This window comes from Gymnogyps californianus, chromosome 18, assembly GCF_018139145.2.
Source record: "Gymnogyps californianus isolate 813 chromosome 18, ASM1813914v2, whole genome shotgun sequence".
NCBI lineage: Eukaryota > Metazoa > Chordata > Aves > Accipitriformes > Cathartidae > Gymnogyps > Gymnogyps californianus.
Window position 1 is genome coordinate 7951620 of NC_059488.1, and position 26719 is coordinate 7978338.

A 26719-nucleotide genomic window follows, 5' to 3' on the forward strand; every position below is an offset into this window, starting at 1 on the left:
TAATTTGTTACTGCCTCCCCCTCCTCCTCCTCCTCCTCCTCCCTGTCGTGCCAAGCCTGCCTTTCCTTTCATGGACTCAACACCTTTCTTCCACAGGTTGCCCCTTTCTTCCGCAAAAAATGACATGTATGAACCCTAGCAATTGCCAGGCTATCATTAAAATAATTACTTAAGGGAGCCCTCGGCCGGGGCACCTTCCCTCACAGGGGGACACCCGCCCGCGCCTTTCTACAGCAGCCCGGTACCGGCCGCTGGGGGAAACGGCCGCGGCGCTGCCTCCCAGGCGAGCCTTCCCGGGGCCACCCCCGGCCGGGCTCGGGCCTCCCCCCGGGCAGCACCGCGGGACGCCCGGCCGCCGGCGGACACCGTGAGGAAACCGGCGCCCCCCCCTCCTCCTCCCGGGCCCAGGCCGGCGCTCGCGGGTGCCCCTCACCGCCCCCCCGGGCCCGCCAGGCCGCCCCTGCGCTCCGCAGAGGGCGGTGGGAAGAGTCCCCGCGGTGCCCCGGGGCGGGCGCGGCCCGTTCACCTGCAGGAGCCGGAACAGCTCCCGCTCCTCCGCGTAGGCGCCCACCGGCGGCGGCCACGGCCGGGCGGGGGCGTCCATGGCCGCCCCTAGCAACCAGCCCCGCCGCGCCGCTGCGTTGCTAAGGAGTGCGTCACCACCCCGCGACGCGGGAAGACTCAGCGGGTGTTTGACGTCATCGAACGGCGACGCGCCCCACCCCGGGGGTGGGGGGGCCCGACGTTCAGCGCGGTTGCCAGGGAGACGGCGGCGCGGTTGCCGGGGCGACGGCGGCGCGGCGGGAGGTGCCGGGGCGCCCCGGGGGAGCCCGGGCAGCCGCTTCCCGCACCGGCCCCTCTCGGCGGGGCTGCCGCGCCGCTCCTGCCCGCCCGCCGGGCTGCGCCGGCCGGTAGGGAGCCGCAGGGCTCGCTGAGCTGCCGGGGAGGCGGGGGGGCTGGTGGGTCTCCGGCGGGCGGTCGGGACGGCGGCGGGGGTCGGGGTCGGGGGGGCTGCAGCAAGGCTTCCCCGGGAGCGCAAGGTCCCCGCCTCGGGCGGGCAGGGACGGGGGCTAAGCACGGCCCCGGGCCCCCCAGCTCCGGCGCGATATACTGCCTGCCGAGCCGGCTTCATTTAATGTTAGAGTCTTTAAGCCACTTGGGCAATAGTTTTACACTGGATAAGAGAAGCCATCTCTCCCTTCGGTCCTTTCACAGCGCTGTGTTTGATGCATTGCCACATTATGTTTACAATAGACCCACTAGGGTTTATGGCAGCTGATTGTCAGTGGTCCCCTCTGGGTTCTCTGCCTCTTTTTGCAGCATCATTACTACCTCATTGACTTACTGTTTGGGGCTCTGGGACTGCAGAGCTTTGACACAATATATCTTCCCTTTTTTTCTTCTTTTTGCTCTCTTTTTTTTTTTTAAAGTTTTCCACTAACCTACACAAGTCCAACTCAGGTGAAAGGTAGAGTTACATATGTAGAATTGCATCATTTCTAAAAAGGAGCTTCTTTTCTCTCCTTCTCTCCCGAAATCCAGGAGGGGAGAAACATGAATGAGGTAAAGGAGGCTCTAAGAAACATAGAGCAGAACTACAAGCTCTTCCTGCAGCAGCAGTTCACGTTTATCGGAGCACTGCAACGCACCCGAGAGAATGCACATGACATGACCAGACCTGTGGCAAGCATCAGCCAGGTACAAAGTCTTCAGCACAGAAAGTTCTCTGCCGATGCGAACAGGGACCAACACAGCGCTGCCGCGCACTTGGGTCTAGTTCAGGGATGAATAAATGTTTTTACTAAGGGAAGATGCACAAAAACTCTCTAGTAACATTTGTGTATAACTGTGCAAACCAGTGGCAAAAGATTAAGTAGGGGAGAGAAATACCTATGTTAGGTCTTCCCGTTTACAGAGAAGGAATTTTATTGCTGGGCATCACTTTATGATTTAGTTTAACACCGTCATTTCGCTGCTGAGGCATAGCCAGAAATACAGGGTACAAGAAAACAATCAAACCAACCCTCCTTCCCCAGCCACACATGGAATCTGTAATCCTTAACTTGTAGTAACCAGCATGCTTGCCTCTTCCCTCTGGTATTGGTGCTGCTGTATCTTTCTATAGTGCTTATTAAAAATAATGGCAGTGTTACAGAGGTAGGATGATGGATTGAGGGCTGAAATTCCCAAGTGGGCTAGGGGTTTTCTGGGCTGGTAAGTGAATTGTCTTGGAATTTTTATAACATGGGATGTTTTGAGTAGTGCGAAGAACTTAGACCACTTGCAGACAGAGGGGGAGGAAAAACCGAAGTAAAATTAGAATTGTGGATTTGAGGCAGCGGAACCCAGGGACAAAACCCAGATGGATGCCAAAGCCAGAGTGAAAGCCAAGCTGTTATTGGGATTAGGACACAGAAGTGAGCTGGTTGTCTTTTCTAAGGGCTGACTTTCTCTAATATAAGGGCTTTGCTCGCAACATATTGAAGAGGATCGCGACAGACATTATGCTGAACCATTTTTTCCAAAAATAGGCATTGAGATTTTGTATAACATTATGCTGTTTATAAAAGTGCCAGTATTTCAGTGGTACTGAGCAAGCTTGGACTCTGCTTCTTGGCAGAGGTGGAAGGCCTGCTTGTTGTGGGGGTGAAACCTCGCAGGTAACGACTTCAGCAATTACACTGATCCATGGCATCGTTTGTCATACAGTAACACCTGAACTTAGTGGTGGATACTGCACGGAGAGCCCCGAAGGCACAACCACGTTACCCCGGGGGGAGGATGGGAAAGGGAAAGGAGCAAGTTACTGGGGAGAACTGGGAGCAATTGGTGCAGCACATAGTGGTGATGCGTTGTGCAGGAACTGAACCACTACCAAAGGAAGTTCACTGGGGACAAAACCAGGCACCCATTTTATTTCACTACCATTCTCCTGAATCAGCCCAACCCTATTTTTAATTTTGCATGGGAGGGCACAAGAATAAAAGCAACAAATGCAGAAATACGTGTGGTCTCAGCCTACAGCTGACTTGACTGCCAGCTTCCTTTGCATGTAAACATCGACACTACAGAAAAAAATGATATCGCACTTGAACATGGCTGCATTTCAAACCCCTAAAAGCTGTATGTGGGTAGCATTTTTAGTGTTGAGCGATGACATTTCTCAGAGAAAAGAGGAGAGCGTAGTAAGGTGGAAAGGTCGAAGAGCACACCACGGTCAGGCAATGGCAACAGCTCCTTAAAGACTTCTACATGGAGTAGGGTATAAAGTCAAATCCCAAGTGGTTTTGTGAGACAAGCTCCTCAGTCATTGCTTCAGCCAGAGATTCAAATCACCCCGTGAGTCCCTGCGCTGCGGAGCCCGGCTGTGGTCGTGACATCGGCCCAGCGCAGGGGCTGCCCATGAACTCCCCGGGGCTGCAGCTCAACTGCTCAGCAGCAGTTGGCTCATGCGGAGCCCTTGCAAGCCGCCGTTCCTGTAGTCCTGGTCCCCGTCCTGGTTACGCAGGTGCATTAACTCTCTGTTGTGGATGTGGGCAAAAAGAAGTCCTGTTATCCCATCGGTGAACATCCAGGCTAAAATGCTGTTCTCTTTAGGACTATTTCTGCTCACAGCAGCAATAAAAAATCCTGCCACTCACAAGGACACAACGCTCAGCGAACAGTGTGGAAGGAGGAATCTGTAGTGGAAATGGACCCTTAGGGGCCATTTTTTATTTTCCTTACAAACCTGCTGAAAACTTGCCCAAGCACATAGCACGGCTTTTCTGTATGCAGAAACTGTACCGATGTTGGAACAGCTACTTCGTTCTTGTCTTGAAATCGTACAGAAAACACTGAAGGTGTTAAGAGTCCAGCTATGACTGCCAACCGGCCGCTCAGTATTTTATATTCTGACCACTCCTGTCTGAAGTGCCTGTAATTTCTTCAGAGAAGATCCTTAATCTCTTGGCAGAGCGTTTCGTCAGGCAATGCCATTCACTCTGAGTAACAAAAACGCTCAAGGCAAATAGGGAATATCATTGCTATAACAGGTTAGTAAGGACAATTTAGGTTAAATGGGCTTAAGTTTGCAGTCACATCTAGTGGTGCCAAATAAAGAACCACGAAGAATGCATGATGCAAACACCACTCCAAACCATTCCCGGTCTGGTCGCTGCCCTCACCTCCCACCCCGCTCTGCCTAGGCAGCCGTGGCAGCGCCAGAGGGTGCCGGGCTCAGAGCAGGCAGAAAACTCCGCTCACGCTCAACCTGTTTGTGCAGCGCTTGCAGCAGAGCTGCGTTTTTGGCCGTGGTACTCCTACACTTCTTCAAAGAGGGAGGAAGGCTCGCTGGTGTGCTGATGAGCAGACCCATCACCCCAGCCTTCTTCAGTCATGATGAATGACAAGCACACACCTCAGGCATGCTCTAGGAATCTTACTACCTGCCGCGGTATTGCCGTTTCCACAGTGGCTCACGCCTGCAGAGTCACAAGAGAAAGCAGCTTCTCGTCACTAACCTAAGCAACTTTGCAGCACAAGTTAAATGTAATTTAACATGCATGACACTGTCTTTCCCCATGTTGCACTCTACAGGTACAGTCCTACATGGACCATCACTGTAACAATTCCACGGACAGGCGTATCCTCAACATGTTCCTAAACATCTGCAATGATCTAAGCAAGCTCTGCCACAAGCTGGAAAGCGTGCATTCTGGTAACAACGTAACCAATGGCATTTTGGAGAGATGCAAGCTGTTCCTTAGCCACAGCAATGATCTGAGCACCATCCGAGCTAAGTAGGTCTCTCCATCAGCTTAGTTTCTTTGAGGCGACTGTCACAAGAATGCATATTCCCACTTGACTTCTCCATCAATTCGTTTACAACATCTTTCTGGCTTTAGTGAGGGTACAAGGTGCTACCCAGTTTACTATTCCAGCTGTTGGGAAAACATTACCAGCCTCCATTCACAGAAAGGGGTTTTGTTTGTTTATTCATTCTTTTTACTGGTGCATGGAAGGGCATATACAGGCAGGTTAGTACCCTGGAGTCCCATGCAATGCTCAGGCAGTTTACCTCCTCCTCCCTCCTATTCCTGCTCTGCACGTAGCTAATTTCTGCGGGGCAAGTGTCTGTACCTGCTCTTGAACTCTTCCAGATCTAGCCCAACAGCCAGGATGGCATGTTTGGCAGGACTCGGTTCTCAAGGTGCAATTCTATCCGTGCCTTTTTGTTTTGGGGAAATGGCGGGCTGTGCATTTCTGCTCTCCCCAGGGGTCTCAGGGCGGCACTGTGGGCTCACCGGGGTTGCATTGCTGGGACTACTCTGCCAATTGTTTCCTTCTGCCCCGCAGATACCCCCATGATGTTGTGAATCACCTGAGCTGCGATGAAGCAAAGAATCATTATGGAGGTGTGGTGAGCCTCATCCCCATCGTTCTAGACTGCATGAAGGAGTGGGTGACCCACACTGAGAAGCTGCCACGGCAGGTGCTGTATAATGTGAGTGGTGGAAGTGCTATCTCTGAGAAGAGGGCACCCCAGGATGCACCAGCTAGGGCAGCCATTTCCCAAACACCACCTTCTGTGCACCTTGAAGCTCAGACCTCAACTAGTAACAAAGATAACGTACAAGTGCAGGGGAGTAAGCATGTCCGGAAGAAGAACCTATATGACACAAAAAATCACAGTGGGAAACTTAAAGGTCCCTGGAAACCACCAGGCAGACATGCCTTTTAAAGGATCAAAGCTCATGCACCTTCTGCTTACCACCCTTAATCAGGTGGCTGATTAAAGACAGGGAAATGAATACGAGAGATTCTTCCTATCTGAGTCCACTTTCTGAAGAGTTAGCCCTGTAAGCCAGCCTTGGACAGATACATACTCTCTCCCTTGCTGATGTTTCCACTCCCCTCCTTGAAGTCATATCCCAGCAGAAGTAGCTGTAGCACTACAGCTGGTCCCTTTGACCAGCACTGCGGTGAGAGCAGGCAATAGTCAGGAGCAAGCAGGTTCTAGTCGCTCAGATACGAATCTTGGGCGAGCTACTTGAAATGGGATTTTACACTTTCTCAGACTTCTTTCTGAGGAACACCCACTCACTCGCCAAAGCCGGGGGTGTGAAGAACCTGCATGTCTGAAGGACGTGATGCAGAGCAGCAAAGGCCTCTCGTTATGGATTCAGACGTGCGTTCTGTTCGAGATTTAGACTTGTCCCTAAAGTTCCCTCACCCCCATTGAGATTACCTGGTTATTTGGACCAAAGAATCAAAGTCTACAGGACATTAATGATGTCTCCCTTACATGCCACTGGCTACAGAAAAGGTCAGCATGCTTTAGCTGCACCGACTGTGCTCTGCTGCATCCTTCTTGCAGGTTCTCACACTGTTGCCGGTACACACCACTCAGAACATCTTCCCTTACACTTGTTTCACTCCTTTGCTGTCAGAGCTAGAGAAGTAAAGGAGAACAGACTTCATTTTGCACTTAGTTTGGTGTACTGACAATATCCAAACTTAAATAAAACTCCCCTGTCCTCCCCAGAGCTCTGCAAAGCTAACAAAGTCATTTCCAGTCGACGTGATTCATGGGAATCTGGTGGGAGCAAAGAGACTGAGAAAGCTGTGGCCATTTTCAGATCATTCCTTTTCAAACTGCAAGTTAAAACGTCTGTGCTTTCCCTTTTTCGAGATGAGAATCCAGCTTGCCTAGCTTTCAAGGATGTTATGAGGCTTAGTTCATTAAAACTGCAAGGCATTTGAAACAGTCTCATGCTGCTTTTATACCAGTGCTTCACAATTCCAGCACAGTGACTTTATACCAGTGCCGAAAACAGCTTTTTTTCCAGTGTGCTTAGGGAGGGTCAGCAGAGCCACAGGCTCTCCCCATTCTCTGGAGCTGATAAGCATTTTTGGTGGTGTTTTTATTCAAGCACTGTTAACTACAAACTTAAGATCTCAATAACACTGTGTCTTCCCTCTGTCTGACTGCTCTTTTCCCCTCCCACAGGCAAATTAACTCCTGTTCTTTGCTTCCTGCTGGAAGACACTCCTGAATAAACAATTTCCCCTTGCATACCTGGCTCAGTTTGCTAAAATTGTGAGAAAGCTTTTGCCTTAAGATGACCAGATTTTGGCAGCAAGCAGCCAAAAAAGAAGGGAGAATGAATCCAGAGGAGGGAGCATGGGAAGGAACGATAGCTCAGATGAAATGGGAAGTATTTTCAGGAGCATTTGTATTCCTCACATAACCCCACCTTCTTTTGCGCTTTTTTCCCTTCCCCTACCCTCTTGTACTGCAATGCAATACACGTACCCACCCTGGAGTAGAAGCCTATTTTTAGGAGACGACATGATCCAACTGAGTTGAACCTCGGTGAACTCAAAATGGTCACGAACTTGCCAGGGTCACCCCGAGACTCACAGGCACTACTGGGGCCGCAGCCAGCAGAACGCGACCGTTACCCTCCCAGGCTTTACTTGAGAGCCCCGTTGCAGAGGCAGCTTCAGGCAGGAAAATCAAAGTTGCTCACAGCTGCCCTGTTGGGTTTCATGCTGCAAAGACAAGTGCCTGATGACAGTTGCTGCCTTGGAAAGTTTTTCGGAACAAGTACGCGCTACGTGGACTAAAAGATGACAAGCGTTGGGGACGCAAGGGATGCTATTCCTAGATCTTGTTTCCAACCTTCCTCACCCTGTCGTATAGTTTAAATTTGAACACGCAGGCTCTGATAAGACCAAAATTATCCTCCAGTTTGTAGTTCACTTTCAGCTTTCACGGTACAGCGCAGCATAAATTGCTTGTCAGAACAGTCCCATCAAACCCTGTCTACCACCTCCCCGACCCTGCTGTTCAAAATGCCGATGCAGTTGTCCATTCGTACGTGACAAAGGTTGCGATACGCCCCAGAAACACAGCTCCCAAACCCTAATAATAATTTCTAGCCTAGCCCTATCCTTTCAATCAGTCTTACACAGCCAAAATTTTAAGACACAAGCAGAAAAATGAGTGCATAAAACTTGCAGTCTGAGGTTTGGTAATGACATGACCGGAATCTCTTGGAAGACTGCAAAGTTAAGTCTCACAAAAACATCTAGACAAATTACTTAATTTCCATACAAGTTCTCATCTTCCAGAGTGGATGGACACTTCAAAAGACGAAGAGATACAGCAAGAATTGTTTTTCTCTACTACAAATCAAGCTGTTTGAAGAATTTACATGAACAGGATGTAAATGCCAAACACAGAAGTGCAATAAAGTTTTACTTTAGCCTCTGTGAGCATAAAATCGCAAGATACACACTGAGAAACCAGGCAGGGCACCAAACTGACTTACCTAGAGATCTGTCAGTTAGTCCAGGAAATAAATGCCGCTTTTTCGTTCAAAGACTGAGCTAGAGATACGGGCTGGCGGTAGATGATCTCAACAGAACCCTGGCATCCGTAGGCTATAAATTACCTCTGTGCTGCCCTTGATTCAGCTAAGGGTCAAACCAGGCTTTTGTCGACCTGTAACCAGGCCAGAATACCCAGTACGTTGAACATCTGGTTCCAGCGTCTCACGCGCCGAGAGGACGGGGTGTAGCTCCGACCCCGAGAAGTTACGATCAAGCGTCGGGGATGGTGGGGGGCTCTTACGGGGGCGAGAGGGGGGGATGCAAGGGAGAGGGGAAGCTGAGCACCCCAAGAACGCCGCTAAAGCCGGTGCGGAGGGAAGGGGCGGCCTTCGTGGGGCCTCTAGCGGCCGCGGCCGGGAGGCGCGGGGCAGCGGCGGGGGCAGAGCCCGCTCCCGCCCGCCCCGGCTGCGGGGCCGCGCTCTCCCCCGGGCCGGGCCCCCCCGCCCTGCCCCACCGGCGCACCCTCACATCAGCGTCCAGCGGGGAAAAGCTCTTAAAAGCAATTTTTAAAAAGTTCCGACAATCCCCCTGCCCCCCCCCCCATCCCCCTGTCGTCGTCCCCCCCCCCATCCCCAATCTAAAGGGGCTTCTTAACGTTTGTTACACGTAAGCGAACCCACAGCCGACAGCCACACAATACCCCCGCTTGCTCTCCCGAGACACGAGGGGCAGCTGCGGGGCCATCCACTCCCCGCTGTTTTCACAAGGAGCTGCGATGTCAGAAGCCGGGACCGGCTGCTCCCCGCCACCCCCCCCCCCCCCCCCGTTCGGTCAGCTCGCTGCTTTGTAAACACACCGAGCCGGCCGGATAGCTTTGCTTTCCGTAAGGGTTCCGGATTCACTCGGTGGCGGTGTAGCGCCGCTTTAAACCGAGCTTTTCGTCAGCTGAAAACCAAGCACTGCCCCGCTTTGAAGGAACCACGGTGTTTGGCAGACGTTAAAGATCACCGAGTGAGTCCAAAACTAGAGAGTGCACTTGGATTGAAGAGGACTTCAAGAAAAAAGGTTTAGCCAAATAAAGCTCACAGACACCGAAATCATAAAGACCATCGGTCAAAATTATTTGGAATAAAGTTTTGTCTGAAAAGCAAAGCCTACGTGAATGCTTTATTTGCAAAGCTCCTGCGTGCATGAATGTATGAAGAAAGTAACTCACCTCCTGCTGATTTTCTAAACTATTTTGTAACCACTTACTCTTAAAATCCACCATAAACCAAGATCAATCAGCAAAGATAATTTCATTTCCCGAATTTAAAAGTATTTCCTTCCCTAATGTTTCCCGCATGTTTATTAGCTGGGTTATAAACCACCAAACATACTAAGCATTAGTAAGGAAGGTACTTTATTTTTCTCTTTTTGTACCCTAGTGGATGTACTTTTGTGGGTAACAGATCTAATTATTTTTTTACCCTGGCAAGTGCAGCTTTTCAATGCTAAGCTTGTTAAGGGATATGCAAAATGGATTTAAAATAAGGTAAGAGCAAGTCATTGTTTTCATTTCACTTGCACCATGCTGTAGAACTCATCCCAGTGCAGAAGGCCCCAACCCCAACTTTCTGTATCACCTAACCCCGAGGTAACATTTATGGTAACTTTTATATAAAATTCTCCATCAGCACCGTTACTCAGCCAGATCGTGTTCAGGAACAGACTGTATGTCACCCGCGCCGTCCCCTTGCAGGTGGTGTTCAAATTTAAGAATTATACTCAGCCCTTAACTGGAATGCTGAGGTTCACGTACGAATTTCTAAATTGCTTTGAGCAACCTTTCAAATATTCATTTATTTCAGGGAAAAAAAAACCCCAACCCAAAAAACCCAACACAGCAAGAAACTGCCAGTCTGGAAAAAAGAAAAAACAAAACAAGAGAACAATCTTAACCTACTAGGTCAAGCTTACAGTAAGATGGCCCCAACGTTCCCCTTGGTTTGAGAAACTGCCCTCCTGCGCGCACAGTGGCTCCTGAGCAGGGTACGGGAGAGAAAAGCATGTCGACAGGGACAGAGCAAGCCAGCCAGCTTCTGACAGCGGCCCCAGCTTTGCAAACAACAGTCTTCGACATTTTCAGCTATTAATTTGTCTAATTGCTGTGTAGTCTCTGGACTACAGGAACAATGCCATACAGAGAGCTAATACGCAGACTTGCAGTAGTGAATTGTTTGCAGTTAATTTATGGATTATACCGGCATGTCGTTGTTGAGTTTGTTTTTCACAGAAGAAAAAAGGCTTTGGCTCCATGCAGAAAAAATGAGCTTCTAATGACAAACCCCATGCAAAAGGGGGCAGAAGCACTCATCTGCTCTGTACGACGCAGATCTTGGAAGGTGTTTCGATACTGAACTTGTTTCTGCACGTTTTGTCTCAGCACAGCTCGGTCCCAAAGAGGTCGGCTTGCAGGGAATTTAACACAGAGTAGTGCAAAACAATACATTTTATTTGTTCACAGTTAAACACAAGCAACTGCCTTGACATTTTAGAACATTCTAATAAGGACAGCAAAACCTCCTTTTGGTTTAAGTTCTCTTTAGCTTACGATTGTACCATTTCCTCGTATTTCATATTTATGGCATTTAATGTGGATTGTTTAACATGCTTACAAAGAGCGAGGCAGGGAACAGATTAACTTGACAAAGACAGCAATTTTAGATTTAACTAAAAGCAGTCAGTTAAAAAAATCTGTTTCCACTTCACTGATGGGACCCCTTCAAACGAACTGCAAGTTAACTACATACAGCAGATCCATGATTTTTAGACTTACAAAAAAAACTGCAAAATTTGTTCCTCCATAATCTTTGTGGTCCATAAACAAACCTAAAGTGGTTTCCATTACTATCCCGGTGCTAAAATCCTTTTTAAAAGAAGAAAAAAGCCACCTTATCCATGAGCTTGCGTTACCGCCAGGGCATTTTTGTAACCGACAACGAAAACCGCCTCTCCTCAGAACAAGTGAAGTCATCACGTAAGCCAGGTACCCTTCTGGGCTCGGCAAAGCAGAAGGATGGGCGAATGAATTCCTCCAACACAACGGCATCCAACGCCTGAGCCAGCCCCTCAAGGGCAATGTGCAAACCGTTCACTCCCGGGGCTGGGACCCGGTGGGGCAAGGGGCAGGAAACCTCCAAATCTTACCGAAACATACGCTACCACGTTTGCTACCACTAAGTCTTAGAAAGCCTATAGACATGTCGACAAAACCAGTCTGTCACTTACAACCAACTCTCTATTTTCTATTCCATGCAGATTCAAGCTTTGACAAAACCACTGAAGTTCACCTTTACTTTCAGAGTTAGGACTGACCAACCGAAAGGACACGGAGAATAATTTAGACAGGCAGAAATGTATTCAGACCCTAGGTGTTACGGAAGAAGCGGAAATGGGAGGAAAAGCACTGTCAGGCACAAGTTAGCCTACTGCCAGCCGCTCTGACAGAGTCCTGTTCCTATTCAGATTAAGAAGGGATTTGAACTACAAGTGCAAGTGTACTTGGACTTGATTTATATGTGAGACGATTCTTAAACAGCAGCTGCCACCCACAGAACGTTTAAGAAAAGAGGCCACGTGTGATGCAGGGTAACTGTGAAGCCTGATATGCCTAAGTACGCCTGGACCCAGACATATCTTAACGTTTAAAACAAGCACACTGCCTTCCTAACAGCGGGCTCTGTTCTGTCACGAAGGAGATTGAGTCTGACCACTGACAAGCCCTGATCCCACAATCCTCCTTCACAGAAGGCTCATCATTGACTTAAAACATGATTAACGCAGAAAGGCTTCAAGACAGAATTCTGATTCTCAGTTTGAGCAGGCTTCCTGCTCAGCCTTGTCTTCCAAGGGAACGGGATGAGGGCGAAGGGGAGATACCTAGAGCCAAATTGACATTGCTGAGCTGAAAAATGTGCTGCAGTCTGAGCAGAACAGCACTCAAAGGAAACCATATTCTGTAAGTCAAGCCTGCAAACGTATTCCCAGGGAAGAATGAAGCCCATTTCTTGGGACTCAAAACACGGTGGTCTTGCTCAGACCAGGAACAAAGACCAGAACTATGAAGGAGGGTCAGGCAGCACAAGTACTTCCCCGATTAGAGAAACAAATGCTCTTCTGCAAATCTTGATAAGCTTGCAATTCTACAAACATGTTCTGCACGCTCTCCCTACTTGAGTAAAGCTTCCTCTTCCCTCTTCTCCCACCCCAATTGCTCTCCCATACGAACCAGTCTGAGGTCAGTACCAGTCTGTCAGGCAAACACTTAAAATACCAAAAAGATCAGAAGCTAGTGTTTTAACAAGTCTTCAGCATATACGGTCTCTTCTGCATTACAAGCTCTAGTTCCTTATTAAGTGTCTGTTCAAATGTAACTTTCCAGGAAATGTTAAGGACAGTATAAACAATGATCATGAATTAGGGTGAATGAATCGTTTTGCAGAGGTACACTGTTCTTTAAACACGTAGGTATTCAATCAGAGTCCAACTTAATGAAGACTGGGCTCTGAGGGGTGTGGGACAGTGGACAGGCAAAACAGAGACCTTTAGATGAATGCACTAGAAATTCTAGTGCTGCTTCTTTCCAGGATGAAAGCAACCGAAGTCACCCGGGCAGGCAGCACAATTAACTGCTCTAAACTGGAAGCTTGCAAGGAAATACAAAGCATTCATAGTAGACTCACAAATGTTAATTTGGCCTCATATTGCACTCAAGTTCATAAACGCAGCCACTCAACTGGGGACAGGGAGAAAGGGAAAAAATACTTGCAAATGCTAACAGTTGTCCCTTCAAATTAGTACACGCTGCTAAGGACTGAATTTGAGAAAGAAGCAAGAGTTAGGCTGGGCGTTTCAATTCCAGACCCAAAAATCCACTTTGCATTCGTTCAGCAGCCGCCTTCTGTTTCTGGACATCAATCCTATTCCGCTGCATGAGCTAGCTGCTCAGACCAAAGAAACATAAAAGCTTTTAGTTAAACTTGCATTCACGCCTCCTGTTCTATGCCAAGAATATGAAAATAACACTGATTGACTATCTTCCTTTTTAACTGTGGTCATGATGAGTTTCATTGTAGTCCATGATATGAAGCTGTCCAACACTGCTCTCCTGGATCTTCGGCGAGAGGCTAAGGTTATCGGGGCTGGGAGGGGCCTTTGTCTCCATGCTTGGATCTTTACATAGTTCAGTCTTTAGAGCATCAGAAAGCCTGTTGATGGTTACACCCTCCTCATCACACTGGCTCTCACTCTTGTTGCGAAATAATTCTCGTGCCTTCATTCCAAGGAAGCTCTTGGAGCTGGGGAGTGAACCTACAGTCAGTGGGACAGTACTCGAGGGCTCCAGCAACACGGATGTCTCCCAGCGACTGCTGAATCTCTGGTTCTGGGGTTTTTCTGGGGTGGAGAGCTCACTGCTGCTGCCACCCTTACTGCTATTACTACCTCGAGTGCTGGGAGGTTTGGTCTCTCCATTTCTACCAATGGTTTCTTCACTGTATCCTGCCACAGTATCTTCATTACCACAATCCAGCCTGTTTTGGAAAGAGAGAGGATGCAGTGTCAAGGAAATGGTAGCAACTGTTTACAATGGCAAGGGAAATGCTGGGGAAGGCAGGTTACTTTGATTACTTTCCCTTTCTGCTACTGCCTACGCAGTTCAACACTTTTCCTTTCACAGTTTTGTAGCAAAGCAGAAGTGACAGAGGGTACCCAGAAAGGTAAGTGTCACACACTCAGCTTTGCAACATCCAGCGTTTTAAGTCCAAAGCTGACAATAATTGCAAAGCAGAATGGAACTGGATCCTGATCTGTTAAGGCAGAGATCTGCACATCTTCCTTGCATTGTAGATCTTTCTTGTACCTACGCCAAGCACAAGTGGTCGCCACAAATCTGCTGGCGGTGCAAGAAATTATCCTGATGCTGTAGCAGAATTCGGTGTAGAAAACAAAGGTATGATCTGAAGGAAAGTACAGCACCACCTAGAAACTTTAGGTAGACATATGTAAAACAACTACTTAACAACAATGTAACAATTTGTAGAATAAAGAGACTGGTCTACGAGACAAACCAGAGGTTTCTCTCAAACTTTGAGTAACGGTTCAGCTATCTGAAAAGTATTTCATGAGCACTTCCAGTTTTGTCAATGACTGTCAGTAACCTGGGCAGAGTCCTGAAATAGATTCAGTCTGTAAAAAGGGGAGTAACAGAAATATTTTGAGGTGATGCATCCAAGTGCTAGGAATTCCACAAGGATATCAACTTCCAAGGAGCTGGTCATGAGTCCAGCATATTTTTACATCATCACCCTTACCTTTCTTCTGCTGCTTCAGCTGCTTCTGTTTTATCATCTTCAAGTTTTTTCAGTAGGCTGCTCTTCTCCAGCCGGCCAAACAGATCCAAGATCTCCAGCTCAAATGCCTGTGTGATTCTTTTCTGGGCCTTGTACCTACTTTCTACCGCTTGCAGCTGACCTCTGAACAGAAAAAGAAACCAAAATCCATCAGGTCCAGTGTCTCTAGATTCTGCCGCAACTATGACACTGCATCTGTCAATGCACAGCTAAAATTTTACATAGGAAACCCCCACCTTGCTTGGATTTTGACATCTTCCAGGTATTTCTTTTGCTCCAGGAAGAGGTGGTCCTTTTTAGCAAGCTGAGATTCCAGTTCAGCTATCCGTTTCTGGGAAGCATCAAGCCTTTGGCTTTGCTGTTGAACACACAATTTCGCTTTCTCCAGTTCTTTCCGAAAAGCAGCGTGCAACATTTCAACCTCCTCAAAGGAAAGAACACAATGTTAAAGTATAATTTGTGTGTTATTATTATTAATATTTAGGCATGTTTCTGATGCTATAAATAGGCACATTTTTAAGCAAGATGGAATAAAAGCAGCATTTCTAAAAACAGATATAGAAAACTGGATACTTTGAGGATGTACAATATTAAGTTACTATGAAAATAACTATACATCATGTGAAAATAACTATACATCACTGGAATTTATTAGCACACTAATGTTCCTTATGAAAAGCCCTTTTCTGCAAAGCAAACTTGCCAGTTCTGCACCAGATTAGCATAGATAAAGTCAATTTTAAAACCGTTTTTGCAACATGACCTTCATTAAATACCAGTAAAAGACTTTTTTTTTTTTTGGCTTATTATCCACCTTCTTTAATTACTTGCTCTCACGCAGAAACAGTTATATTGTTGTGTAATTTACTTGCTTCTAATTAAAAAAAGGTTTCTTTGAAGTCAGGAAGTAAAACCATATGAACCACTGAAGTTTTAGTAAAGTTAATACTAACTCTTAATAGGAAAATGACTGAGTGAGAAGAGTAAGACTGCTTGTTTTAAAACAGCACATCACAAAAGCTGGTAAAACCCTGGGTAAGATCCTTCTACAAATTCTAGCAATACTACCCTATGTTATACACTTTCACAAATGTAAGAGCCCAATGTTACTTCATCAGCAATAGTCTGCTGCCATTACATTAAGAGCACAGTAAAGTCTTGGCCTTTGGCAAGAAAAAATTGCTAAGAATTTACATCATATGGCTAAAACTGACTTCAGGTGTACCATAACATCCCCTTGTTAGCTTTCAAGCACAGGTCACTGAAGAGATTCCATAATGATACGGTCCCCCAAAATATCTGAAGAATAAATATGAAACCAAATCCCTGAAAAATCAATTTCAAAACCAAGTATCTGTTAAGTTATGAAGCATTTCCTTCATTCTGAACACAAGGCTGAGAACAGCTTGATGATGACCTCAAGTGATCTCTTCCCAAAAGGCCTCCTCTGCCACTCTGCAATCGTACCTTTGTAGTGTCTGTGTGCTTGTGCTGCAGCTGCTCCAGGTACAACTCATTGACCTCTCCAAGAACCAGAAGTTGCCTGTTCAAGAACTCCATCTGCTGTTGCACTGATTCACTGTTGGAAAGCTTTAAAGAGAAAGTGAACAGAATCAAGCATTGGAATGTATAGTTCAGCAGGAGAGTCATAGTTAATAGGCACTGTGTTCACAGGGTATTTTTTATAAAGAAGGGAGACAAAGACAAGAATCCAATGCATCATAGGTAATAAGTGTTAAATAAATTAGCTTTCATAAAGCTGGTGACAGTCCATACAGAACTTCACCATATAGGCATTGCTTCCCTTAACATAATCATGTTTTCACTTACACAGTTCATTCAATTTCTGATATAAACAAGATCTCTAAGATGCCAAGATTTAGCAAAGCTTTAATACAAGCTCATATTGCTCAATCTGCAAATTCCTACTGTGGAAAAAGCAGCCAAAAAGAGAAGTTTCAGAAGCCTTCGAACTGAGTTTAAAGTTTCTTCACCAAAATACGTTTCTGTGTGTTGTTTTTGTGCAATTAATATTCCGATTCTATGGAACTAAGCACAGACTTCTTTCAGAACAAGAAAGAAAAAGCACCTGATAAAAATTATCAGAAAAAAAAATAAACAGAAAGACACAAAGGGACCCTGGGAACAGTGACTTTTCTTACCTTTTGAGAAACTTGGCTAAGAAGCAATTCAGTGTGACACACCTTGTTGTTAGCCTTCTTTAATTCTAATCTCAAATCTGCAATCATATTCCGGCAGTCTTCCAGCTTGGTCTGTTCAAATGAAAAAAACTCACTCAGGGTTCTGAAATTTTAGTAAGGACTCGCAATGCCATATGGCTGGAGGGCCGTAACACCCAGCACTGTAAATCAAGTTATACTGAGCACTTGTGAAAGCCCCAAAACCAGCTAAGAAACTGCATTTTCCTATTTCCAAACTGAAGACAGGACAAAACAGAACTATAAAAGGATGATGACTAAGTTAGGCATTTCCAATTATGCACTGTCTTATTCTGAATTAGGACAGTATCTCTGATAGAGATATGTAACTTTCTCTCAGATATGCCATATTATTAGGAAGGTTATTTTTAAAACCAGTAAGCAGATAACATAATTTTGTTCAGTGTCGTGCTTCATACCTGCAATTCCTGGCTCTGGTTGTAGAATTCCTCCCGGTCATGTTGCAGCTGTCTGATCTGGCTGTGAAGCTGAGCCACTATATTTTCATGTTCCTCCTGAAACTGGTGGTACCTCGCCTGTTCTTTCTGCAGACTCAGTTTCAAGGCCTGGATTTCTTTTTCCTGTAGTTTCAGCTGATCTTTCTGTTAAGAACCCCACACGAAGCATCAGGCAAGGCACCGGCTTTATCAGTTAGAACATCTGTCCTAAGTCGCTAGCTAAGTAAAGCTATCAATTAATAGCATGCAGGCGTAACACTTTTCCATAGATAGAACATTCTACATAGAGCATGTTCTTAAGACTTTGGGGGTTTGGTTTATTTTTTGGCTGAAAAAGAGATTAAATGGTGATAGAGCGGACAGGCTGAAAACTCAAAGTCACATCCAAAGGCACAATGAGCAATACCAGATTCTTCCACTGCACCTCATGCTTTCGACAGGGACTTGGGCTTCACAGCTGAAGCAAGAGTTCATCTTCCAAAACCTATTTGGAAGCCTGTTTTTGGTTCTTCTACTGAATTATCAAAAGGTGAAACTGTTGATGGAATTAGCTATAATATGGAGATACAGAATGAAACATGCCTAAATCTGTAATAAGACATCCTTCAATGCACTTATAACTTCAAATTTTATCATAGTAAATACCTCTGGAAAAGAACATTTGAGTTTTCAAAGTTTTTGCTATTGCTCCTCAATTGAGGAGTGAAAGGACAATATTTCTTCAAATAATGCAATAAGGTGTCTAGCTAAGCATTAAGTAACTGCTCCACTAACTGTGACACCTTTAACGTTATCCAAAGGTAAGTGCTGGCAGGGGTCAAGCACGCAGGCATCCACTGATTCAGTTGCCTACAGTCAAATAGAAACTACCGGTTTTAATAATCACAGTGCAAGTCCACAAGTCATTCCACAAACACTGACTTTAATAAGGTGAGAAATGGGGCTTCTTTTTTAATTGAGCGGTACTGAAAGATATTGGCCAAACCAATTAATAATTGTTCTAGCACCAGTGTGTTTAAATCACTGCTAGAGTTGTATCCCTGCTCACCATGGCAGCATTATGTTCCTCCAGGGCTGTTGCTTTAATCACTTTTCGCAAGAGTCGACGGTTCCGAAGGGCATGTTGCTGTCTTTTGAAGCGTTCATACAATAACTGGTTGTGCAACAAAAGCAATTGGTTACGCAGGGTGTGAATCTCATCCGAAGGGGGAGAACCTGGATTGGAGTTAGAAGACAGAAGAGGTTACTGAACTGTACTGTCCCTGTTCCACGTATGGGAAATATTTTCTAAAATAAGCAAATTAGATTTCTTTGAAATTACAACTTAAAAATCTGTCTGCTCCATTTGATCTCCAACACAAACTTGAATTTTTAAACGTTTTTCCCAGAGCAACATGTATATGCTTCAAATGGATTGCTCCTTCTATTAAGGTAAAAAAGCCAAGCTCACCATCACCACAGAAGCCGAAGGGCACAAAACTAGACACACATAAGAAAAACAATCATCAGTTTTAGATTCAAATAGTATTGAAAAGGTGGAAGGATCTGTTAGATGATCAGCATCGCTCTGAAGGCTAGCAGATATTAAATGGTCAAAAGCAGAAACATCTAGAATTGTGGGGAAGGCAGTTTTCACTTTTCAAAGATGAAAAAAAGCAGCTCATCTCACTGGAACACAGATATCTAGCTGCTAAGCAGATAAACCATGACTTAATAGAGGGCACCATCTTTCTGCAGCATTAGTTAAAAAAAAAAAAAGTATGCAATGCAGGTCATTGTTTAAGCAAGTCTAATAATAGAGGAACAGATTGCCAAAACACATAAGAAACTTCCTCACCTCCAAAGTGAGTCCAGTCAGCAGATTTGCTTGGCAGAGACAATCTGAAAAATGAAAATGCAGCATTAACCAGTAAGTTTAAATATAAAAATACTCTGTAAGTCACTTTAGAATGGAATGCCCACCTCAAAAGAGCTTACAGCCTAATAAAAGTACAATTACGGTCAGTTGCTATGAAAAGAATAAGGAGGAACTGTGCAAGCAGCAGGTTGCAAGGGCAGAGGATGGAGGGCATCATTTCTTAGAAGTTGGAGAAAAATTCCCTCAGGCATAGAAAACAGCATAAGGACAAAGGGGAATACAGGGTCATAAGATGAAAAGAAGGAATACAGCAGATATACCTAAATGTTAAATCTGGTTCTCCAGTTCTTAGCTTCATATATACTAGAAAGAAGAAAATGTCAATCTCCCCTTGGCCTCTACATTTGCTTTTGAGTATCCAGTGTGGGACTTAAACCTGATACAGTAAACAAATCTCACTAACAGTGGTACCAAAACCACACTTGCAGCACAGCCAACAGCCCTGCTTCTTCATGCCAAGCTGTTGGTGAAGGCAGTAAGAGTACAACGGTCACAGCCCCCTTTTTTTATATCAAAGCAAATACGTTACCATTGCAAATATAAAAATCCTCCACCCAGAACCCCTGGCTCAGTTAACAGTAATGTTTCACAGAACATGGTTTCATTGCAGATTTCCAGACACAGCTATTAAAATAAAGCTAGCACAAAAAGGAACAACAAGAAAGTTAGCAAAGTAAGATTTTCAATCACCTACTTGTTCAGCTCCTTAGTGTGTGCATCCGCTCCTTGCTGTATCAGTCTGTCCAGTACTTCCACGGGAGAAGTCGAGGACATACAGTCATCATCCTGGGTTCCCTTGGCTTTCTTTAGCAGCTCCTCAGTCTTCTTGCCAACAAAGAGGTAGGCAGTCTTGGGTAACGCAACCTCAAAAAGGTGCTCATATAGGGGAGGCTGCCCGCTCCCAAACACCACTCTTCTTTGTGCTGGTACTTTGCAAGGGCTGGGAGTGAGAATACTCGTCTCCCCAGAGGTTCCTTCCCTGTTACCAGCAGGGCTTTCACCAGAGCCTCCACAGGGCTTGTCTATGGGAGTAAATGTTTGTTTGGGTGTTTCCCACGCACTCTCAGGCCCAGGCTTGTCCAGAGAAGATGTTAAAGGCTCAGAGGTCTGACTGTGTCCCTGAACACTAGAGACTACTGAATGGGTCTTCTTTTGAGAGCCTGACAGACTTTCATTTGTGCGGTAAAATGGAGAGTCAAATCCTCCTCTAGGCACCATGTGTTCAGCATCGGTTGTGATCTCGGAGATCTCTTTAGATATTGCATCTGAGAAGGATGGGAGGGGGGAGCATAATTACGTATCTTGTATTTCGACATTACAAACATTTCCTTAGCTAAGATGTATGTAAGGATGACAGAAATTACCTTCCTCTCTGTCCTTTTCAGCACTATCTTCAAAAGACAAACCACCTAAAAACTCTGGAAGATCACTTAAGGTTACTGAACTTTTACTACCCGGTGTGTCTGAAGAAAAAAAGAAAAGTTAGTTGTACAGATGCTGTTTTCTCCAGCCTTATCACAGCACAAAACAGAAGTCTTTTACTGCTGTAAGGTCCTTAGAATAAGCTTGTCCCTCCTTCAGATGCTTCCTCAAAGGAGGAAGCTATCCGACTCCTGTTTCATTCCATGTGGAAACCAGTTCAGAGATCAGTCACTGGTCAGTCCTGATCCCAAAATGTAATTTTGTAAACTTAACATTTGCTATTGCACAAGTGTAGGCAACTGCCTCTATGAATAAGGATGTGCTGTTTGCAATTTAACCCATTAAATAAATTTTAAAAGTGGCTTAAGTGTAGTGTTACTACTCTACTTCCACATTAGCATTAAACTCCCCTTTAGCTTCTGATCTGGCTACACAAGGACACAGTACTTACCTGAAAAAAGGAAGTTTAGCGAACTGATGTAACACAAACTTGACAATATGTGGCTACCGATCAAAACTCGGAGACAGCTGCCGAGGAGATATACACTAAAGCATGCAGGATAGAAACCTCATGCTCGCAGCTCAGTCACAGATTAGGAACCCAGTGAAAAACCTAGCCTGTTCTTAACTTGTAACTCAGAAAGTTCAGATTCCAGTGGTGCTATACAACTTCACCAAGGAAAACCAGCTTCAAATTTCACTGTCATCTCCACTTTGAGGATGGTAGAGATTCATAGTACAGAAGTCTCAAGTACAGTGCCAAAATCCCTTTCTACAGCTGTCACAGATGTAGATGACAGAGAATGGAAAATGGAATCTAGATTTACCTATTAGAGGCTGAGCTCCTCAACCATCCACTGTTCGATTTCAATATTCCACAGCACTTCAAAAGAAGGTTCAAGTACAACAATATAATTGTAGATAGAAAACAAAGTTTTTCCAAGAGCCTTTAAAAGGGAGCATCATATCTATCCTTATGTGCAGCCTTACAGTTTGATCCAGACATGTGACAGAAAACTTGTTAAAGTAAGACTTCATATACAACTTGCTGCTTCTAATAAAAAAATTCACCCTCAAAGAATGAGCTTTTTTTAAAAAAAAAAATATCCTTTTTCAGCCTTCAGTGTAGATCTGTATGTTTAAACATGCATAAGAATGCATAAGGGCCAGTTAAAAAAAATTCTGCAAGCTATTTCTGAAGGTGAATAGTTAAAATGAAATCAAAAGCATCACAAGAAGGTTTTAAGTTGAATCACAGGTTAAGGCAGGATCCTGGAACTACAAAGAGCTTGGGGCGGCGGGGGAGAAAGAGAAAAACCTGTGGAAAAGTGTTCGGCAGTTGGAACATGTGTCAATAAAAACAGGATTTGTTTACAATAGGTTATTGTAATGGGGAGAGGAAAATGGAGTTTACCCAATGATTTATCGCTGTTTATGACATTTTGCTGTCGGTACAGTAAAGGCCTCCCAGGATCTGGTTTGTCCTCCTGAAAAAAAAAAAAAAAACCAAAACAAAAACTAAAACAGATTCTTTGCATCAGACATCTGTTGGAAACAAACCTCTTGGACAGTTTCATAGAAAGGAAATTCCTGCAAACAGATGGGTTAAATAGCAAACCAATATAAGAAGTCTTAAAACTGTGCAACTGGAAGTGGCAATAGTTGTCTAAACTTAGAAGAAAACTAGTTTTTGCAATGAAATGCAACATTTTTTGTAAATCAGTTGCTCTGATTTTTCTTTCTCAGATACGGTCACTACATGTATGGCAAGTCAATGAAAAAAAATATCAAATTTATTTGGCAGAAGAATTTTGTTATACCTTTTTAGGAGGTGTGGCAACAGCTGAAGGGAGTGAAACATGCACAAAGTCATCTGAAGTGCAGGGTGGAGGAGATGTGGCTGGCGTTCCCAAAGGTGTTCCTTTCCCCCCTGCTGAAAAGGAGGAGCAAAAGTTTTCTCAGCAGGCTCCCACTTCCTCCTTTCAGCTGCATATTGTATGTGAAGAATTGTACGTTTAAACACTACCTCAACCATTTACTTCTTAAATCTCTTTCAACTATTTATCAAGATAAAAGTGCACAGTTTCCAAAAGGCCTGCTTCAGACTTTGGCACTTAATTCACTGTAGCTTATTTCCTATCTCAGTGTTTGCATCAGCACTGCTCTAGATGACCAGGTACTCAGTTCACAGAAGTAATGACTTAAGCCTACCAAATGGCATGGTGTGGCATTCCCATTTAAGAAGCTGACAGCAAAATTTACAGCCAGAATTTCTATGATAACAAACCTTGAAGGCCTAATTCCAAAATTCAGCACGTACCAGATGTGCCAAAAGCTTTGCTGTAAGGTTGTGATGCAGACTGGGATGACTCCGATGGGACAATTCCAGGGGAGGTTGGTGGAGTGGTCATACCACAAACTGCAGAAGGACTCCAGATGGTAACCTACGTAAAAGCAATACACAATAAATACAAATCAGTGAAGCTCAGAAAAGGAACATGTGAAGCACCTGTACCCAGGTTCTGACACAGGAAATCAGATGGGGATTAAATCTGAAACGTACACTAAGTTCTGAAGAATTCAAAGTACTTCTCAAAAACATGAAATTTTAAGACTGTCATGACAAACTACGAACAAAGTGCAAAGCATTAAAAGCATGCTGTGGTTTATCTTCTGCTTTACCTGCTGTGGCTCAGTTGACAGCCGTATTGACTGTGGGCTCAGAATCTGAGGTAGCTGCCCTGGCATTTGTGATAGTGTTAGCCGAGGAGTGGAATATGGGGTAGAAGTCCCTGAAAGTTTAAAAAAAAAATAAAATTAAAAGTATCCAACACATCAAATACAAATCAATTATTCCTATGGCTAATATTTAAAGGCTTTTAACCAAAACATTTCAAATCCATTCAACATACACACTCGTAACTAGCAAACAAGAGACTTTTCTTCCAGCCCAAGAAAATATCTATTGAATATATTACATACTACAGCTTTTTTTTGGGTTGGTTCATTGTTTTGGGGCAGGGGGACAGGGGAGGAAGAGGCAGTGGAAAGGCAACTTTGCGAGCATGCTGTATGTCTGCATGACCAGATCATATATCTATATCTTTTTTTTTTTTTAAATGATGGTTTATTTTCTGGTGCCTAAGAACTGGACTTTAGGTGGGATAAATTAGTAAGATGTCTTTTTGCTATAGGGCCAGTTTTCCTCCAGGAATTGTGTATTCATTAGCTGTCAGGCAGGTCTTACCATAGCTGCTTTGTGAGTCAATGTAATAGCTGGCACTGGGGTCAGTTTGATGATGTTTTAAGCTTGTGCAGAGTTTCCGAGAGACAGAGTAATAGCCATCTTCATACGAGGCTTCTGCAGGGTCCAGGGAGATTTTGGCACATTCTATCACAACATCATGAGTTTCTAGTCTTTTCCACCTGCAGACAGTTTTTGGATCCAAAAGAGTAAGTTAGTCAATTATTGTTACAAACAAGAGTTCCTGGAGATATGAGGAATTGGCTTGTAGGATGGCTCATTTGTTCCAGACAGCTTTGCATGCTCCCAGTCAAAACTGGAACAAGGCACCATACAGAAATTGCAACCAGATGACTTGTAAGAGGGGGTCTCAAAGAGGAGACAAACAGCTTTGACACAGAGATCCATAAAGGTCTGCCATGGAGCACTCTGGAAAGGAGGAACAGCATACGAAGACTTGGTTGATCCTGAGCTTCAGCAGCTGTAGAAATCAGCTCAACTAGACTCAGATGTTGGTAGTCAAAATTTAGACATGCCAGCAGTGAGGGAATCTTATATTATTTAAGCAAACACCATCTGCAATGCCAGTTTCAGGTCTATGTTTTTCCTTCCAAATTTTGGGAATGTTTTTTATTATTACTACCTCCTTCTTTCTGAAAACTTTTTCTCACTAAGTTAAGCAGCCAGATTAGATCTGTCCAGTATTTCAGGGGATGGAAGTTCACTGTAAAGAAGAGAAAGCACAGAAGGCTGTCTATTAAAGGCTGAGCTGCTTTTGAATGTAAGATATTATGTGCAAGATACCAAATCAGAAGGCTTCAACTGGTAGTTTTGTGCCAATTGTACTCCTTAGTGGTGCCACCCTCCCCCCTGTCTGGGAGAAGCCTGCAAAATTGAGCACTGTGATATTCAATAGGTTCCCATTTAGTAGTGTTTTCCTAGTGGCTCTGAAAAGCAGGGCAAGAGCACTACTGTGCAGCAACAAGAGTCAATTTCTCCTCTTCAGTGGCTGGGCCTGTGGAGACAAGAGAAAAGCAGCAAGTGGTGCTGCTGCAGGCAAATGAGCCTATTTCTAAAGAAAACTAATACAGCTGATAATGTTAAGACATACCTGTTAAAAGAATTGATCTGTTAACTGAACCAATATCTAGGTACCAAAACAAGACACACTGAAGCCATTTTAAACACTTAAATCCCACCAAGTACTTCAACAAACCAAAAAAATATGACCCAAACCTTAAGCCAATGAAGCAGGTCAGTGGTAGTTTCCCTTTATTCATGATAAGCAAATTCTTTTAGAACTTTAAGAGGATGTTTGATCGTTAAGTCATAAAATTAAGATAAAGTCAACTGTTAAGTAGAAGACAGATTCTATCCCAGACACAAAATGAATTTAGAACCCCAACATTGTTGTTAATGGCCTTTCACAACAGTTTTTGCTTATTCATCCAGCTGTAAGCTTGGATGAAGAAAGTCTACATGTTTACCTGGTGTACCTAAGAATACGGGTGGCAAAACACCACTGGCACACACTGTTGCTGACAGAAAAGGTTTTACTGCAAGCCTTCTGAAATAACCCAACTAAAAGCTGCTCATTTATAGCCTTTCCTAATAGCAGAGTAAACATATATATATATACCTTCGTGGGTCCAGTTCATGGTCCTTAGATCCAGTCACTAATTCTGGATGAATTCGCACATGTTCCATCATTGGCTGGATGAGCAAGACCAAGAAGAAGTATGTATTATCAGTACAGCATCTTTTGTTTGCACTAAGCTACACAAAGCTGATGAGCAACCTACTGATCCCAATAGTTCAGAATGTTACATTTAACAGATAAAGCTAACGCACATCACCACAGCTTCAAGAGATGATCTTGCTCCCAACTGAGATTTCAGTCCTCCAATAGCCAGTTTTTATTCTGTTTTGTTGAGCAGCCCTCAGTTAAATCAATGTAGTGTATTAAATTGGCAAATACCTGCCTTTATACAGCTATGAATTCTTTGTCTCAGATAATACAGAGATGAGCAGCATTTTACCTTGACTACCTCTTCAAAGGTCTCCAAGTTTTCCTTCATACTGTAGTGAGAACGCAGAAAGGAGACAAAATTGCAAGGATACATTCCATAAAGACGATGAAAGAGAGCATAAACGCTGGCATGAAGATGGACAAGATAAATCTCTGCCACATGACCTGGAAAAAGTAGTTAGAATCTTTTTCATTACATTGGAGAAAAGAAAAGAACTAAGAATGCAAGCAAAGTACTTTTAAATTGGAAATGTTAACTGGAACAAGTCTTCTGAGATACGAATAGTCCCTAGCAAAACTGTGAAGTCTTCTGAGAGAATAGGCAACACTCATCAGCTCACAGCAAAACCAAACATTAAGATATGGACCTTAATTCCAACCAGTATCCTGTCATTCTCAAAGCACAGCATTTTTTGTTCCCAGTTAATACCTGAAAGCCCTCTAGACAGTGAGCCAGAGTTTGCAAGACTGACCGAACGATTAAAAAAGAAAACTAAGGTTTACTTCACTTCAAAGGTAAAAACTAAAAGTTTGTATCCTCAAAAAGCAATCACAACAGACTTGAATCTTACTAGCCATCTTTTAAGTTCCAATCCTACTTGCGATGCAAAATGGCCTCTAAATAGCATCTCTGTGCTTAACACAGCATTTGTTCATACAGCCAAGAGACACATACACAGATAACGCTAGTGTTAGATATCAGACACCTTACAACAAA

General features: G+C 44.4%; 3 protein-coding genes across 11 annotated transcripts in view; 1 reads left to right on the forward strand and 2 right to left on the reverse strand.

Annotated features, from left to right (window-relative positions):
- Positions 1 to 592, reverse strand: part of AK8 (adenylate kinase 8) — a 73204-nt gene extending 72612 nt beyond the window's left edge. For 2 of the 3 annotated variants that reach the window (XM_050907936.1, XM_050907937.1), the window contains exon 1: positions 527 to 592. The gene's annotated coding sequence lies outside the window, so the exon portion shown is untranslated. The remainder of the gene's footprint in view (positions 1 to 526) is intronic. The other variant, XM_050907938.1, reaches the window with a different exon arrangement.
- Positions 593 to 871: 279 nt separating this feature from the next.
- Positions 872 to 7033, forward strand: SPACA9 (sperm acrosome associated 9). 3 transcript variants are annotated; one of them, XM_050908124.1, is made up of 5 exons: positions 872 to 911; positions 1543 to 1698; positions 4579 to 4781; positions 5338 to 5485; positions 6992 to 7033. In XM_050908124.1, the coding sequence occupies exons 2-5, from the start codon at positions 1555 to 1557 to the stop codon at positions 6998 to 7000; spliced, it is 504 nt and encodes a 167-aa protein (XP_050764081.1). In that variant the 5' UTR covers positions 872 to 911; positions 1543 to 1554; the 3' UTR covers positions 7001 to 7033. The 3 variants fall into 3 exon arrangements, with proteins under 3 accessions (XP_050764081.1, XP_050764082.1, XP_050764080.1); XM_050908125.1 differs by having other exon boundaries at positions 5338 to 5473; positions 6992 to 7021; XM_050908123.1 differs by lacking the exon at positions 6992 to 7033 and having other exon boundaries at positions 5338 to 5835.
- A 3758-nt stretch (positions 7034 to 10791) lies between these two features.
- Positions 10792 to 26719, reverse strand: part of TSC1 (TSC complex subunit 1) — a 28832-nt gene continuing 12904 nt past the window's right edge. For 3 of the 5 annotated variants that reach the window (XM_050908116.1, XM_050908117.1, XM_050908120.1), the window contains 17 exons: positions 26012 to 26166; positions 25612 to 25685; positions 23976 to 24154; positions 23411 to 23520; positions 23049 to 23172; positions 22549 to 22661; positions 22143 to 22215; positions 20671 to 20769; positions 20001 to 20571; positions 19226 to 19269; positions 18437 to 18603; positions 17350 to 17532; positions 16874 to 16984; positions 16179 to 16301; positions 14948 to 15135; positions 14673 to 14834; positions 10792 to 13892 (listed from right to left, as the gene is read on the reverse strand). In XM_050908116.1, coding sequence (XP_050764073.1) covers positions 13406 to 13892; positions 14673 to 14834; positions 14948 to 15135; positions 16179 to 16301; positions 16874 to 16984; positions 17350 to 17532; positions 18437 to 18603; positions 19226 to 19269; positions 20001 to 20571; positions 20671 to 20769; positions 22143 to 22215; positions 22549 to 22661; positions 23049 to 23172; positions 23411 to 23520; positions 23976 to 24154; positions 25612 to 25685; positions 26012 to 26166 — 2963 coding nt within the window. In that variant the 3' untranslated portion in view covers positions 10792 to 13405. The remainder of the gene's footprint in view (positions 13893 to 14672; positions 14835 to 14947; positions 15136 to 16178; positions 16302 to 16873; positions 16985 to 17349; positions 17533 to 18436; positions 18604 to 19225; positions 19270 to 20000; positions 20572 to 20670; positions 20770 to 22142; positions 22216 to 22548; positions 22662 to 23048; positions 23173 to 23410; positions 23521 to 23975; positions 24155 to 25611; positions 25686 to 26011; positions 26167 to 26719) is intronic. The other 2 variants (XM_050908118.1, XM_050908119.1) reach the window with 2 other exon arrangements.

Bases quoted from the DNA above. Each gene is read 5' to 3' on its own strand.
- SPACA9 (XM_050908123.1), top strand. From the start codon at position 1,555: ATGAATGAGGTAAAGGAGGCTCTAAGAAACATAGAGCAGAACTACAAG. The intron at 1,699-4,578 runs GTACAAAGTCTT...TGCACTCTACAG, and splicing joins CTGTGGCAAGCATCAGCCAG to GTACAGTCCTACATGGACCA. The intron at 4,782-5,337 runs GTAGGTCTCTCC...TCTGCCCCGCAG, and splicing joins CTGAGCACCATCCGAGCTAA to ATACCCCCATGATGTTGTGA.